General features: G+C 46.1%; 1 protein-coding gene across 1 annotated transcript in view; it reads right to left on the bottom strand.

Moving 5' to 3' along the window:
* Nucleotides 1-49: 49 nt before the first annotated feature.
* The window catches only part of AMFR (autocrine motility factor receptor), a 40,641-nt gene continuing 23,528 nt past the window's right edge, over nt 50-17,162 (bottom strand). The window contains exons 9-14 of the mRNA XM_060131669.1: nt 14,264-14,454; nt 12,342-12,445; nt 6,409-6,543; nt 4,640-4,723; nt 1,164-1,348; nt 50-391 (exon numbers count right to left, since the gene is read on the bottom strand). Coding sequence (XP_059987652.1) covers nt 244-391; nt 1,164-1,348; nt 4,640-4,723; nt 6,409-6,543; nt 12,342-12,445; nt 14,264-14,454 — 847 coding nt within the window. The 3' untranslated portion in view covers nt 50-243. The remainder of the gene's footprint in view (nt 392-1,163; nt 1,349-4,639; nt 4,724-6,408; nt 6,544-12,341; nt 12,446-14,263; nt 14,455-17,162) is intronic.

The following is a 17,162-nucleotide window of genomic DNA, read 5'->3' as shown; positions in this document are numbered from 1 at the left end:
GATCCTCCCCCACCCCTACGAAGTCCAGTCAACGCACAAGAGATCATGCTTAGAGTTAAAATGTGCAGTGTTTCTAAAGGGAAGAGAAATGTCACATAGAAAGTATTACAAAAAAGGATTAAATCTGTCAGCTGTCCACACACTATTAAGACCACGTGCTTTACACAGCGCAATGCAGTTGAGCCCACTCCTTCACTCAGCAGGCAGAGCTGGGGACAGGCCTCTTCGGCTCGGGAGGAGGCGCTAGGAGCTCTGCTGCTTCTGAAGTCTCCGCTCCGCGGCAGCAGCCAGCATCCTTCGACGCAGGGTCATGGGGTCAGAGGTCGTGCCTTCCGAGGGGAGGCAGCTGTCCGAGGCTGAGTCATCTTCAGAACTTCTGTTCAAGAAACGCCTACAAAAAACAAAGGACTTGAATGAGGGATCAGGGAAGCTCTGGAACATGCACACACAGAGAAACATACAATGTGCTTCTTTAATTCCCCCACTTTCCCGGCACCGTCATGAAGCTGTCACTCAGCACCACCCCGTGAAAAAGACATCTGTCCCTGAACAGAGGGGCAGAAGTTCTCTGCATCAGGCGGCCGCTCCACTTACACACACAGTGCGAAGTCCCCACTCACAAGGCCTGTGCTGGGCACGGAACCCACCCACGGGAACAGAACACCGGCCCCGTCCCCGAGAGTTTAAGTAACGAGCACCTGCGCAGCAACAGAACAGTCCCGCTCCGGTGGCTCCCGCCTGGGGCTGGGGGTCGGCACTTCGAGGCTGGCTGCACGCAGAGTGGCCAAAACGGAGGACTCAAGAGCTGGACATCAGGCCAGTGTTAGCCTCTCTAGGCCTCAGTTTCTTCAGCTTTAAGTCTGTCTAATGGGTATAATTACCATGCTCCCTCTTAGAGTTAAGGGAATTAGAGTAATTAACATAAAGGGTCTAGAACACACTGGCACGGAAGTGCTAACCGTGTAAGGGTGGCGGAGAGCGTCCACAAGGAGACGCCAGCAGCACCAGCCAGAGGTTACTACCTGGGCCCAGTATTACCAGATCCTCAGGTTTTTCAACAGAGGTTTGAAACCTGAAGTTTTAGCTGACAGGTGATAGGTTTTCAGCGTTGGCATCCATGACAAGGGCCTTCAGGCCTGGCGGGGGCTGTGGAACCCGCTCACCTCCGCGCCTGCTGCAGGAGGTCATCCTTGCGCTGCACCAGCATGCGCTGTCTCTCGTCAGCGGACTTGGAGAAGCGGCTCCCCCGGGCCTCAAAGTCCTCCCCTTCACTGGGCTCCGCTTCCAGCTCGCCAAAGTCCAGTGCCTCCTCCAGCCGAGGACTGAGGTCCAGCGGCACCCGCTCGGTCTGGACACGCAGGGAGCAAGGGACCACCGTGAGCACGGGCTGCCCTGCCAGGCAGATTCCCCATCTGACCGGTGCCCCAAATAATGCTCTTCTGGACCCCAAAGGAGGCGGGCTGCCCGGCAGGGAACCGCGGGCACATGTGTAACGGCAGACATGGGCTCCTGAAGGGCAGGACCTGACTCACATGGCATGTTCAACATTACGGAATAAGTGAATGATTACCAGTATGAAAACAGAAGCACCTCGAAACTGTACTCTCTCTCAGAAGATAACAAAGTTAACTGCTTATTTGCATTCTGGGAATTTTCTGTTCAATGCTACTTATTGCTCTAAAATTTAAACAAGTCTTATCACATATACTGCACAAATTTTATACCCTCACTTGACTCTGAGAACAGTTAGGCAGATAAAAAATGGTAAATTCTGGGCTTCCCTGGTGGCGCAGTGTTTGAGAGTCCGCCTGCTGATGCAGGGGACGTGGGTTCGTGCCCCGCTCCAGGAGGATCCCACATGCCGTGGAGCGGCTGGGCCCGTGAGCCATGGCTGCTGAGCCTGCGCTTCCGGAGCCTGTGCTCCACAACGGGAGAGGCCACAACAGTGAGAGGCCCGCGTACCGCAAAAAAAAAAAAAAAAAAAAAAAAAGAAGTAAATTCTAAGTATCTTTGTTAAAATTTATATAATATCATGTGGTTCCTCGCGCAGCAGGATATAATAATGGGACTGTCTCTGTCCTGGCTGCAGCTGTGAAGGCCAACACGATGCCCAGGAGCCCCCAAAGGCTCAGGCAGCTGCCTGGCCATCTACTGCTCATGCTCCCAGACTCAGGCCCAGACCCAGGCTGGCCAGCGTCAGTCCAGCACCCACCTCCAGGCGACAGCACAGTTGAGGAGGAAGAGGCTGAGAGGCTGTTTTTAAGAGTTCCTGGTGTGTGCGCTTTTCTCTCACCCACCCTCGCCACCTCTCCTTGCCCTCAGGCAAGCGAGTGAGGGACTTCAAGAGAACCATGTGGGGGCTTTCCTGGTGGCGCAGTGGTTAAGAATCCGCCTGCCAATGCAGGGGACATGGGTTCGAGTCCTGGTCTGGGAACTAAGATCCCACATGTCACAGAACAACTAAGCCCGTGCACCACAACTACTGAGCCTGCGCACCACAACTACTGAAGCCTGCGTGCCTAGAGCCCATGCTCCGCAACAAGAGAAGCCACCGCAATGAGAAACCGTGCACCACAACGAAGAGTAGCCTCCGCTCGCCACAACTAGAGAACGCCCGCGCTCAGCAACGAACACCCAATAGCCAAAAAATTTAAAAAATAATAATAATTTAAAAAAAGAACCATGTGGCCTGACTCACGTGCCCTAGAGTTTGGGGGACACACAGACTGGTGGTGACTAACACACACCTGAGAAATCTAAGAGGAAGAAACTGGCTTGTAGCAGATTTTAAAAACGCTTCGCTGGGAGCCAGTTCAACTTCCACTGACTGTAAGGCACTGCTGTGTGTGTCCTGGGGGAGGGGACATAGGTCCTGTGGGAGAACCAGCCTGAGGCTGTTGAAATTGACTTTGCCCAAGAGGACCACTGGGAGGGGTGAAGGGAGCCTCATGAAGGAAGGGGTGGTCATAAAAAGCCAGCCCAAGTTCAAACTAAGTATAGTCGAGGCTTCTGGTGCTAGACAGGACAGGGAGAGCTCTACAATAACAGCTGTAACACATATATATACAGATATGCACACGCGTACACACACACACACACACACACACACACACACACACACACACACACACACACACACACACACACACACACACACACACACACACACACACACACACACACACACACACGCTGGGGTCACATGGCCCATCTTAACCCTGAGTCCGACCCTAGAGGAAGTCAGAAAGAAGAGCTTGTGAGTGGAGGTGGAGGTGGAGGTGGAAGGAAGGGAATGGAAGGCCACCCTCAAAGCCTGATTCACGTAGGCCTGAGCTTGGGAGAGCGGAGACCCCGAATTAAGCAATGGGCAGATCTGATCTGATGACTGGGATAAACTGTTTATTAACTGTTATCCAAGAACTTTTTATTTCCTGAGAACGGCCAAAAGTGTTATATAGCAAGCTTCTTTGTGAAGCAAGTGCTTTCCTTCCACTATGTTAAAAAAAATTCAGAAACCTTCATGCTCACTCTAAAAACAGAGATGGGGAATCAAGACAGAAATCGAATGTGCTGTACCCACAAGGCCCCCAAGCCAGCCTAGTATCCAAATCTGAGCTAAGCCAGCTACGAAAACTGGAAACACAATGAGCCCCTTCTTCAGAAGCCAGATGCCATTTTACAAATGCTGCACGACCCAATTACAGATTTGGATACGAAAATTTTAACTCAGCAACAGATCTGAAGAATTCTTAGGAGTTCTTACTGTTTCCTATTTGCAGGGAAAGGCACGTGAGGCGAAAGCAGCCTGCATGTCACTCGTCAGTGAAAGCAGCTGCTTCCAGCAGAGCCCTGACCAACGCTGGCAGAGAAGGCGGCGCCATCCTCAGGCCCCAGCTCCTGTGTGGGAAGCCCCACGTGTCACACCAACAAGGAAACACAAAAATAGGGCTGCCTGGGGCTTCTTCAGTCTCTTAAGAAAACTTCTGCAAAGCACGGTAATTGAATAAGCAAATGGGAATTCCAGAAAAGGGACACGAACCGGAACCCCAGGCTGCGTGGGGCAGAGCATGGGGTGGGGCTGAGGCACCTCTGCCCTGGAAGCCAGACCCGGGAGCTCCCTCCGGGTGCATGCAGCTACCCCGGGTCACCCAGCGTGGCTATCCAGGCAAACCTGGTTCCCAGGAGAACCACACTTCCCCCCACCCCAGGGGTCTCGTTTTTGTGAAATGCATGAAGTCCCTGCAAATGCTGAGGTGGACAAGCGAGGCGTGGGGGGAGAATAAGCTGAGGATTTCGGCCCTAGAGAGCGGAGCCCAGCGCAGTCACCCCGGGTCCTGGGCCCAGCCTCACGCCGCCCTGCCTAGTGCCGCCACTCAAGTCCACAGCGGCAGGGCCAGCCCGGCAGAGCATGACTCTTTTCTCCTCCAGGTCCTGAGGCCAGTCCCCAGGGAGGGGGCTGCAGGCCACGCCCAGGCACAGCAAGGTCTGTTACCCTTCGACACTGAGACGACACTGGCATACGGCCTCCTCCCTACTCTCGCCCTCAGCCGTACAAACGTCAGAGGCAGGGTGCAGACCCCCGCCAGGTCCCCCGCTGCTCCCCATCCCGGACGCGCTCTCTCTAGTATGCAGGCCTTACCTGGGTGGAAGCTTCTCCGTCCTCCTGCTCGCCGTTTGGCCTCTCCATAGGACCGTTCAATGCAGGCCTAATGCTCTCTGACCGCTGAAAGAGAGACAGCAGCACCGACGGTGCAAAGCCGTTCTGAGCTCGGCGAACGGGTAAGGGGGGGGCGGACCTGGAGCATGGGGGAGCTACGACCCCAACCGTCTGAGTTCAGCAAATCCCACAGCATCGAAGACATGAGAGTGCTACTGAGCTTAAGACACAGCAAAGGAGCCTGAGGCCTAAATCTGAGAGTCATCAGTGGGCCCACGTTTAATTTCCCTTTCAGTAACAGTAACTGCACAACAATAACAAAACGACAACAGCAGTTAACACCGACAGGACACTTTGGAAAAGCACTGACACCATCATCGCATTCATCTCCTTAACATCCTGTGAACTAGGTACTGCTGTTCTCACTTTCGTCCAGGCTGAGATCCCGGCCCATGCTGCAGACACCTTGGGGCCCTGCGCCTGTCCCTGAAGGTCTGCCCGCTGCATGCTGGCTGCCCAGTTTCTGTATTGCATCACCCAAGGACACACTCTGGCTGTGTGAAAGAACCTGGCCCCCGCTGGAGGCAGCCCTCAACCAACAACTGATGGGAACTGGTGTATAAGCACCCCGGCTCCTCCCCGCTCAGGAGGAACAATGCATTCTACACTGGACCCCAGAGGCCTCCAGTGGGCTCAAGCTCTAGCTGCCCACGATGGTAACTGCTGGATAACAAACCCTTTATCCACTTTACAGCCCCACCTGCTGCCTGTGTTTCCTGGAATACTTCCCATGTCTCCTGGAACACCTCCCAAATTAACTACTGGCAACTGGATCCCTGTCTCAGGGTCTGCTCCTGGGGAAACCCAAAGTCACAGCCAGGTCAAACAGGTAAGGACCACTGAGCCACCTCTAATACCTCAGCCCCTTTGACTCCCAAGTTGAGGCTCATTCCCTCTTCCAAGATTCTCATGCTTGAAGATTTTACTAACAGATTTCCATGTTTTTGCATACCTAAGTTGAGTAATTTCTTGGTATATGATTCCCTAATCACATATATCCTTTGGTCCTGCCAGAAAGCTTTCTTTAAAATGTCAATACTTTTGTACCCATCAAAGAGGTTACATGATGGGCCAGGAAATAGGATCTTTAAAAAAAAAAAAGTCAAAAACATAAGCCTCACAGATAGGAATTATACCCAATGGAAAGCCACACCAATGTGCAAAGCCAGGGACAGAGGGCGATACCTCCTATAGCCGGGGTTAGCAAACTATAGCCTGTGGGCCAAGCACTCCAACAGTTTTTGTAAACAAAGTTTTACTGGAACACAGTCATGCACATTCATTTACATATTGTCCATGGCTCCTTCAGTGCTACAGCAGGAATTGAGACGTTACAACAGATAATGCATGGCTTGCAGGGCCTAAAATATTTCAATCTGTCCTTTATAGGGAAAGACTGCCAATCCTTGTCCAAAAGGAACCAATGCTAGGACCTCCTGGACTGGCAAGGGCAGGCTGGTTTGGGGTGTGTATCTGCACAAAAAATTAGGCAAATAGTTTTGTCCTTGTCTTAATCCAAGCCTCTTGGATGGGTCTGTTCTCAGTCATAATCTGGAAAGTTAGGGAATTCACAGAAACCCTTCATCAAATCATAAATGAGATTCAGCTGTTAAGTAACAAGAACGTTAATCTAGAAGATTAAACCTTTGTGAGGACAGAATTCATTTGTCACGTCTGAAACCTCAGTTTACCTGTGTGGGAAAAGGTACTTGAATTCGTCCTTCTAAAATGTTGTCTGTTGTTATTTCGACTGAGCGTGTCAGCTGGAGGTCCTGCAGTACTAGGTGGTATGGAACCTGGGGAAACATCTCTTGAATCTGATGAGCCTATAGGAATACAAACAAAGAAGCCATGAAATGTTCACTCTCAACAGTTACTCACTGAGGTCATGGGGTAAGGCAGCCTCTGGGCACTGAACTTGGTGACCTGCCTTGAAAACACAAGTAAGGGGCCACCTCTATGCCACAGATCACCGTCAAACTGCAGGGTTTTTTAGTATTTTTCCAGAATGCCAAACAGAAAACTTGGGGACAACATCAACTTCAAATAAAAAAGCCCTGAAATCCACTGAAGCCCGAGACAGGCTGAACTAGAATATTCCAGTTTTAAAAAGCATTCATGTTAAAGCTCAGTAAAATTCAGGTATATAAACGTGTTCAGCTTAAAGATTTAAATCCTAAAAGGAACAAACTTCTGATACACACTACATGGGTGAAATTCAAATGCATTAAGTGAAAAATCTCAACTCAAAAGGCTATGTACCCTATGATTCCATTTATATGACATTCTAGAATAAGCAAAATTACAGAGACAGAAAACTGATAAGTGGTTGCTACAGGCTGGGGGTGGGAGAGGAAGTGATTACAAAGGGGCATAATGGAATCTGGGGGGAGGCAGAAAGGAACTGTCCTATATTTTGATTATTGTGGTGGTCACATGACTGAATGAGTTTGACAAAAACTCAGAGATGGATACTAAAAAAGGTGAATTTATTGTATATAAATTTTACTTCAACTTAAAAAAAAAAGACTACAAAAAATGTAATTGCTGGGACTTCCCTGGTGATCCAGTGGTTAAGAATCTGCCTTCCAATGCAGGGGACGCAGGTTCGATCCCTAGTCGTGCCACAACCAGAGAGCCTGCATGCTGCAGCTACTGAGCCGGTGCGCTCTGCACCACACGCCACAGCTAGAGAAGGCCATGCGCCGCAGCGAAGATCCTGCATGCTGCAACTAAGACCTGATGCAGCCAAATAAATTAAATAAATAAAAGTAAAAAATAAAAAAATAAATGTAATTGCTAATGTTGCTCTGGAGCTGCAGTTTTCAAACTGTACTCTAGAAACGTCTCGGAGGCCATCAGGGCTCTACGGTGGGCGCGTGTACAGAGGGGAGCAGGCAGAGATCTCGGCGCACCACCACCGGTACGTTCATCCGAGCAGCTCCAGACTCTTTTCTCATACGTGTATATTTATTTTGCAAATGCTTATGTTCAAGGTTTTATTTGTGGAAAAGTCCCAATGATCAAAAGAAAAAACGACAAGGAAACATATAATTCCTTTGGGGGCACAATAAAGTCTACTGTTGGGATAGTGGCTCCCAAGGAATATGTTGTCATGTAGAAAAACAGGAACGTGTCCCAGTGTCAGGCCTAGAGAGAAAAGACCGGCGTGAAACCTGTGCAAAGCTTCGCTTTGGGTCATCGTTGGGGCAGGGAGGACAAGACAAGTGTGTAGGACAGAAGGACCCGGAGCTCCATGGACCTGGGATCCCCTCTTTGTTTCTATGAAGGTGAGTTGATCATTTTTAAAAACCCAGGTCAAGTCAAAGCTAACTGGGCAAGAGTCCAAAACAACCTCAATAATCAGATAACATTCTCCTCTCTTCTTAAAAACGTCCCCTCTCATTTCCCAAATAAAATAAGTCCAAGATTCAGTTCACTGGGCCAAAGCTTTTCTTCCAGAAAATCCAGCAAGTTATATATTAGACTTTTATAAAAAATGTATTGTGACAGGGCTTCCCTGGTGGCGCAGTGGTTGGGAGTCCACCTGCCGATGCAGGGGACACGGGTTCGTGCCCCGGTCTGGGAAGATCCCACATGCCGTGGTGCGGCTGGGCCCGTGAGCCATGGCCGCTGAGCCTGCGCGTCCGGAGCCTGTGCTCCTCAACGGGAGAGGCCACAACAGTGAGAGGCCAGCGTACCGCAAAAAAAAAAAAAAAAGTATTGTGACAGTAAATCAGTTGTGCTAAAAATAGGCTATCCCAATCCACCATGCAACGGGAGGAAGAACACCAGGGCCTGCCTGAGAATTCTAAACACACCAACTCCAAGAAGGTAATTCTCATTCCTGGGAGGGTTACATGTCCATGAATTCTGATTTTTTTAAGGGGGCAGGTGAGGTGATCCACCTGAAGAGCTTCAACAGCTGCCCGACCCTGAAGTACCGACGCAGAGCCTGACCCGAGCCAGTCGTCGGCCACGCCGGGCTGCGCACTCCCAGTCCATCCGCCCTCACAACGTCACTCTCACTCTCTGCTGATGACCTGGCTGAGTGCTTCACTGAGGAAGCAGAAGCCCGCGGGAAGCCAGGTCTTTTTTTTTTTTAATGGTCAAAATTATATAACATAAAATTGCCCATCTTAACCATTTTTAAGTGTACAGCAATGTTAACTGTACACACACTGCTGTGCAACAGGTCTCCAGAACGCTTTCATCTTGCAAAACCGAAACTCTACACCCACTGAACAGCGACCCCCCCACTCCCCCTCCCCCAGCCCCTGGCAACCACCATTCTGCTTTCTAAGAGTCTGAGTAATTTAGATGGCCCATGTAAGTGGAATCACACAGTATTTGTCTTTTTGTGACTAGCTTATTTCACTTAGCATAGTATCCTCAAAGTTCTTCTTTTTCAGGCTGAATAATATTCCACTGTGTCGACAGAGCATTTTCATAATCTATTCATCTCTGATGGACACTTAGGCTGCTTCTACCTAAATGGTTATTATGAGCCATGCCTTCTTTTTAAACCGTATCTCAAAACGACACACCTGTAGCTACGTCCATCCCGCCTCCCAACAAAGGTGAGAATGCTCCTCTCCTGGCTCCGGCTCCCAAGCCCACCCTCCACCTCAGGTCTTTGCCTTCAGTTAACTTTTCTGTTTGTTCTGTACCATCAATCTCTCCCCCTCCAGTGATCATTCCTATTCGCACACTAAGCATGTTTTAGAATCTTTTTAAGAAGACTCTTGGGTACTCAAAAGAACTGAAAGCAGGGTCTCCAAGAGATATTTGTACACCCATGTTCATAGTGCCATTACTCACGATAGCTAAAACATGGAAGCAACCCAAGTGTCCACCGACAGATAAACGGATAAGCAAAATGTGGTTTATACATACAATGGGATATTATCCAGCCTTAAGAAGGAAGGAAATTCTGACACATGCTACAACATAGTTGACCCCTGAGGACATTAAGCTCAGTAAAATAAGCCAGTCACAAAAAGATAAATACCGTATGATTCTGCTTATATGAGGTACCTAAAGTAGTCAAATCCACAGAGAAAGAAAGGAGAATGGTGGCTGCCAGGGGCTAGGGAGGAGGGGATGCGGAGTTATTGTTTACTGGGTATAGGGCTTCAGTTTTGCAAGATGAAAAGAGTTCTGGAGATGGATTGTGGCTGACAGTTGCACAAGAATATGAATATACTTAATACCACTGAACTGTACACTTAAAAATGGTTAAGATCATAAATTTTGTGGTACGTGTATTTTATCACACTTTAAAAAATATAAAAAAAGAAGACCCGTGGGGAAAAGAAAAAGAATACATACTTAGCATTTGCTTATATGTGTATGTAAACATTCTGGAAAAGCACAACACAGAAGAAACTAATTGAAGTTGTTATTGCAAGAGAGGAGGGTGTCTGGGCGGATGGAGGAAAAGACTTCACTGGATACTCTCTACAGGTTTTGAAATTTGTGGATAAATGGCCTGCCCAAAAATCTTTAAAAAAACACGTTAACAAATTCCTCTGACGGCACACCCCTACCAAGCCACCTCTTTACTTCTCCACTCCCCCTTATAACACACTGCCAGCTACTGGGTGTCTTCAGCTCCCACTCATTTTCCAATCCAACAATCTAGTACTCAGCGCCTCGAGCAATGGAAACTTCTTGCTCCTCTCCAGCTGATTAACCACCTCCACTCTGCCAAACCCAACATGCACTTCTCTGACCTCATCTTCTAAGAATTCCCACATGGCTGACTTGACGCTTCTCCTGGTTTCCCTCCTTCTCAATCGCTGCCATGGCTCCTCCCATTCAGCCAGACCTCAGTCCTGAGCCCTCTTCTCCTTCTGAGCTACCTTCTTTCCCTCAAAGAGATCCAGTCCCCTACAGACTAAAGCTCCCAAATGTCTCTCTCCAGCTGGATCTCTTTCCTGAGGTCCAGAACTGTCTACATGACATCTCTACTTGGATGTCTCATAGACACCCCAACTTCCCCAGCCAAACAGAAGGCTGAGTCCCTGTCCTTCATCTGTTCCTCCTCCCGTCCTGCCCATCTCATACATGATACCACTGCTCATCTGCCTGACTGAAAACCAGCACTCCCCTCACCCCACTACCCCACATCCAAATCAAAGCACTGTCAAGTCCATCAGTTCATCTTCGAAAGGCATCTGAAATCCGCCACTTCTTTTCATCTTTATTTCCAATGCCCTGGTCCAAGCCACCATCTTTTTTTTGCCTGAACTACTGCAACAGTCTCCTAACTGGTCTCACTGGTTCCATTTTTGCCCCTCTAAAATTCATTCTCTCAGAAGTAAATTATTCTCTATTAACTGTCCTGTCAGTCCCCTGGGGGAGGAAAAAAAAGCCCTGAATGGCCTTCTCATACTTTCACTACAGTATCTAAACTGGATTGTAGCCTACAAATCCCTGCATGACCGGGCTCTGCAACCTCAATTTATGTCACAATCTTGGTTCCGACTCGCAGGCTCCAACCACAATCACCTCTCTGTTTTCAGAACATTCTCACCTCATGGCCTTTGTAACCTACTGTTTCCACTGCCTCTTTCCCCCGATCTGCCTCCTTCTCTTCTCAGACTTCATGTCTCAGCTTAAATATGACCTCTTGAGACTTCTCTGAATGTCTCCTCTGGAACAGCCTTTACCCACCCCTCCACCACATCACCTGCCCTACTGCCTGCAGAGTCCTCATCCCCATCGGCAACGATCTTATCTGTTGGTGTTTATAATCAGCCCCCTCCCCCCCACCCCATGTAGAATTCACACTTCTTAAGAGAAGGGCTCCTGTCCACCTTGTTGACACTACAGGTGCTACGCAATTTGTTGACACTGCACAGTGCCCGACTCGGGAACAGGCTTTCCAGTACTTGTTTGTTGGACTAACACAGGTTGCATTTTTAAGACCCCTGCATTTATCATCACAATGAACACTACATTTCAAAAACGGTGAACCATGTTTCTCCAACACTGTAAAATAAAAATATACACCATATGACAAAGCTTTAGAAAAATACGAAGAATCTTGAAGTATGTGGACAATATCCTTGAACCAAGAGCATGCTTGAATATCTCAAGGGGTGTGCGTGTATATATTTATATTTATATATGTATATCCACAGGCATGTATGTATGTATAAGTGTGTATGTGAAGGTATACTCATTTATTTACTTTGGGAAGGGGGGAGAGGGGGTTAAAATAACACATTCAGTAGGCCTACGACAATTTTTAATAAAAGTCACATCATTCACTCCAGCCAGTAACTCCCCAAATATTTTGGTGAAAATCAAGAGGTGTCCCAACACTAGCCTAGATCATGAGAGTGAACTTAGTAGTGCTCAGAAAAGGTTAGATTATCCGCCACACAAGTAAAATGAAAGCTGGTTTCCAAACCAGTTTCAAATTTTAAAGCGCAGGGATTGAAGTCATCCCAGTGAATAAGATGCTCCTGAAAATCCTGCCGTATCTTTTTTTAAATCCCACCGTTCTGCCAGAGCAGAGTGAGACCAACTGAGTCATGCACACTGCACACGTTCTCCAGCTTTTCCTTCCCTCCCGATTATTAATCACCTTTTCAAAGCAGTGAGCGGTCCTTACCATTGCATTAAGCTGGGAGTTGCTTGCCTGAGTAATTCCTAGAATGTTGGTGGTGTGCATCACTTCGACTGAAAAACTTGGCAGCCAACTCGCAATCCGGGACCCTAAAACAAACAAGAAGCCAGCACAAGTCTCAGAGACCTCTTTCCCCTGTCAGTTGCTCTGCAGTCGGCCACTCTATGGTACCAGCTGGTACTCACTGAGGGCTTACTTTACACCAGGCCTTTTGACCAAGTGTCCCATGTGGATTAGCTCATTCAATCCCCACTAAAACCCCACATGGGTTTATTATTATTATTATTATTCCCATTTTACTCTTCTCAGAGATTTGACTCTAGTGCTCTTGTTGGTTCCCCAAGGCACTCGGAACTGAGGTAACTTGCCTAAGATCACAGCATTTAATTATGGTGGCCAGGACTTGAAGCCAGACAGTCAGGTTCCAGAACACTTCACCACGGGGCTTTCCTACTTTCCAGTGGCCCTGGATCCACACGAACTCAATCCCTCTCTCAGGCTACACTATAAGGAAGGTTTTCAGGGCTCTAAAGCGGCTACAGTAGATGAGAATTTGCCCCTCTCTTTCACGCTACATACAAATACTACGCATTTGGAGACATCATTTTCATGAAGTATTTTTTACTTAATAATCTGATTTAAAGACTTTAGTTTTCTGATTCGAAATTCTTTTCAAAGAGTTCTATAACATAGGTTTGCGGATTAATGGTACCAAGAAGTCTGCTGCTTCTGCCATTTCACTAAGGAAAGGGGATCCTAAGATATACCACCACCAGGTGTCAGCAGTAAACAACTCCATTATCAAGCACACATTTAAGGAGGATTTCCCTTTCCTTCACAAAGAAGCACTGAGGCCTGGAATGTAAAACAAGTTCAATGGCCACCCCAAAGATCTTGCCTGGATAGAGATTGTACCCAATAAAAAGCTGGGTACTTATTTCATGTACCTACTAGGGAGAAATAAAGTTACCTTTATCTATTTTGACTAAGTTTTCAGTAATAATTCATAAAATAATAGCTTACATAACCATGTCCAAGATCTGCTAGTCTATTTCAAAAGTCTTACGTGGTAGAGGCCGTAATTAGCAGCCACAAAGCCACAAAGCAGCCCCTCTACACCTGCCCAGCATCCCTGCCCAGCCAGCCAAGCAGCCATCATCCCCTCCTCTCAGAGCCTCCACTATACTCCTTCGGTCCTTCCTATCAGGGATTTCAATGTGTTGCCACTCCCACCATGCTCTACCCTTAGAAACTCAAATCAGAGACCTGAAGAGCACTCCTCTTAAACAAACAGTCCAGGGATACCTACTTTAGAGTAGGAAATATGAACCCACAGAATTTAATGGTATTGGAATTGATGAAAATCAACAATAGCCTGATGTAATGTGAGTCAAAGGATGATCAACCAGCCCCTGACATGGTGCCCACATGACCTTAGAATTTTAAGTGTGGTTTTTATTACAACTCCTTTCAATATTCTGGAAGATGGAATATTTGTATTTTATGGGCAAAGAAACAGGGTTCTAGTTCTGATTCTCCTTCTGGTACCCACTGGAAAGGCTGCTCAATGACCCTTCATTATATGCTTAAGTATCACATGGATTCAATAAATTACTAGCAGCGGTTTAACTACTAAGCTGATTCAGCATGCTCCTTGCGGTCACGACTGATTCAACTGTAACTACTTTCACCTCCTCGCACCCCCCGTCCCCCCAATTCACACAGAATCTAGCAAAATGCCTGGCACAGAATAACCCCTCGGTGCTGTCTATACTTACCGAACATTTTCAATTAAAACTGAAATATAACATTGAACTCGCCCATACAGGGCAAGTTATAATTAAAACATCATCCCCTAAGGGGAGAAAACCCCTGGCGGATGGTTTTAGAGGTTGTAACCAACTAACCATCGAAGTGGAAGAAGTGATTGTGTTGGTTTAAGCGAGGTCTGCCTTCAGCTGCTGCTACAGGAACCAAATTCTCATCCAAATTCTCTCCTTGATGCTCTTCCCTGACACGATTATTGTCGGCAATATTAAGAGACATTCTGCATGTTGGGCAGGAGGTGTCTTGTTCTAGCCAGGAACGAAGACAGGAGCTACCAAAAAGTCCAAAATAAGATATCCTTAGCATATTTTGTGAGAATTCACCAGAAGTACTCTGAATGTATCAATGAGTTGCAATTTTACTTTCTATTTACCATTAGCAAGATTTAAACGTTGAGAAACACTTGCTGACATTACCTCTTTGTCCTGCTTCACTCTAATGTACTCCTGGTGTATCTTGCTCTGAACGTTAATTTGTTAACATACGTGGTCATCTACCAAGCTCCTGGGCATGACCCTTCTTCAGTAAGACTTCGTCACCTGGCTCACCATCCTCCTCTCCAGCTCTATTTGACTAACTTAAGATCCATGTGGCTGAACCATCCAACACCGTTGCCTCTCATGTCTTTGAATCCTCTCTTCCAATGATCTGTTCTCTCACTCTACTTTAGCCTCCACTAACCTTGGCCTTCTCTTCAAAATCACGACTTCAAAGATCTCACTCTCCAACTAAAGCTCCTCTCCTTCCAGCTTGCCTCTTATTTGCTAAGACCTCCCATCCATTTTTCATCAAGCATCACACCCCCCCAGAGCCTTACTTCTGTCTTCACCCAGCATACCTACAACCTTACGTCCATAATCCCAACTTCTTCAACCCTCTTATATTTGTATTCTGCTTTCCCAACCAGGCTGAAAAGCTGCTTGTGCCCTTTTTCAGGAGATGATAATGCCCTATTTAAGGTAGTCTCTCAATAAATACTGCCCATTAAAGGAAGTATACTAAAAAAAAAAAAAATGAGAAGGTTGGATGAAGTGATCTCCAAGGTCCCTTCCCAATTTATAATAATACTTATCTTTCTCCTAAGATTTCAAGGGGCCTTCCGTTCCATAATAATATATTATCTTTCTTCTAAGAGTTCAACAAGGCACTGAATAAAAATGCTTACTTCCTCTGTGCCTTTTTTTTTTTTTTTAGTATCTGGGAACATGTGCACACATAAGGTTACACAGGAGAACCTCACTAAAACGTGATGATCCTCAGCGTCTCTAGCAACCAAATGGTACTTAAGTACCAAAACTTTCCCAGAGGCCAAGATGAAGCTACTTCTTACTCTCTCTCTGCTGGAACAATGTATGACAGTAATGTTCCAAAATAATGAATGTGTACATTCAACTCTATCACATTTTGAAACAATAAAGTACCTGTAATTTCTGTTTGTGATCATGTAACTATTAGCCAAATAAATGATTATATTTTTTAAAGTTCATTTCCCCTTAATGAACACCGTTAAATCACACCTCTAGTAAAATCAGCCTTGTGGGAGACTACCAAAATGTGTAAAATCTTTGCCTTCCAATAATGCTACCTGTGACACACTTTTCATAAGCAAATCTAATTTTACTTCATACTCTGCAAAAACCTCCCACATTATGTACAATAGCCTAAAAACTCCAAGTGAGTACAACTGGTCAGATATAGTTGCCTTCCTTGGGAAAAAAAAAAAAGCCAAACTTCCACAGCTAAAGAAACCAAACTTCAGAGAAAACAGTTGTATTTCTATGTAACTATAATATTCTATTGAAGGATTCTTTCTTCTCTAAGTATGACACTTAAATGTAATTAAATATTTACTGGACTCTGAAATCTTGCAAAGACATCTCCTACAGCAACAAATTATCTAGCTATAATCTGTTGAAATCTAGACATTTAGCTTTATGGCAAATGAATCTGTCATAGATTATTATCATACAATCCTGCCCCAATCTATTAACCAAAGCTATAAAGTAAAGCAAACCAAGAAGAGATCCTAACAATTGTTTGCTCACTCAACCCCAGGCAGACAGGTGTTTTAAAAATTAAATCCTAACTCTTAAACAACCACTAGGTCAAGAGAAAATCACTTGGGCAGTTAGAAAATATTTTGAGACAAAAGAAAACAGAGGCAAAAGCACAATATACCAAAACTTATGAGATACAGCAAAAGTAATGCTCAGAGGCAAATTTATAGCTAAAAACGCCTAAAAAGAAAACAGATTTCAAAACGACAACCTAACTTTATAACCTATGGAACTAGAAAAAGAGAAAATGAAACCCAAAGCCAGCAGAAGGAAGCAAATAATAAAGATTCAAGCAGCAATAAATGAAATAGAGAATAGAAAAACAATAGAGCAAATCAATGAAACCAAAAGTTGGTTCTTTGAAAACATCAAAGCTAAACTGACAAATTTTAGCTAGACTAAGAGAGAAAATATAAATAACTAAAATCAGAAATGAAAGTGTGACTACTACTACCAACCTTACAGAAATTTAAAGGATTAAAACAGAATACTAGAAATAATTGTACTCCAACAAATTAGATAATACAGATAAAATGGACAAATTCCTAAGCAACACAAACCCTAAACAATACACACACACACAAAAAACTACCATAAGACTAATAAACAAATTCAGTAAAGCAGCACAGTAAAAGAGCAACATGGGGCTTCCCTGGTGGCGCAGTGGTTGAGAGTCTGCCTGCTGATGCAGGGGACATGGGTTTGTGCCCCGGTCCGGGAAGATCCCACGCGCCGCGGAGCGGCTGGGCCCGTGAACCATGGCCGCTAAGCCTGCACATCCGGAGCCTGTGCTCCGCAACGGGAGAGGCCACAACAGTGAGAGGCCCGCGTACCGCAAAAAAAAAAAAAAAAAAAGAGCAACATGAAAAATCAGTTATGTTTCTATACACCAGCAAGGAACAATCCAAAATATAAATTAAGA

The sequence above is a fragment of the Lagenorhynchus albirostris genome, chromosome 19, assembly GCF_949774975.1.
Source record: "Lagenorhynchus albirostris chromosome 19, mLagAlb1.1, whole genome shotgun sequence".
Lineage (NCBI taxonomy): Eukaryota > Metazoa > Chordata > Mammalia > Artiodactyla > Delphinidae > Lagenorhynchus > Lagenorhynchus albirostris.
The sequence above is the reverse complement of the archived record's forward strand: the minus strand, read 5'-3'. Positions and strand labels throughout refer to the sequence as shown.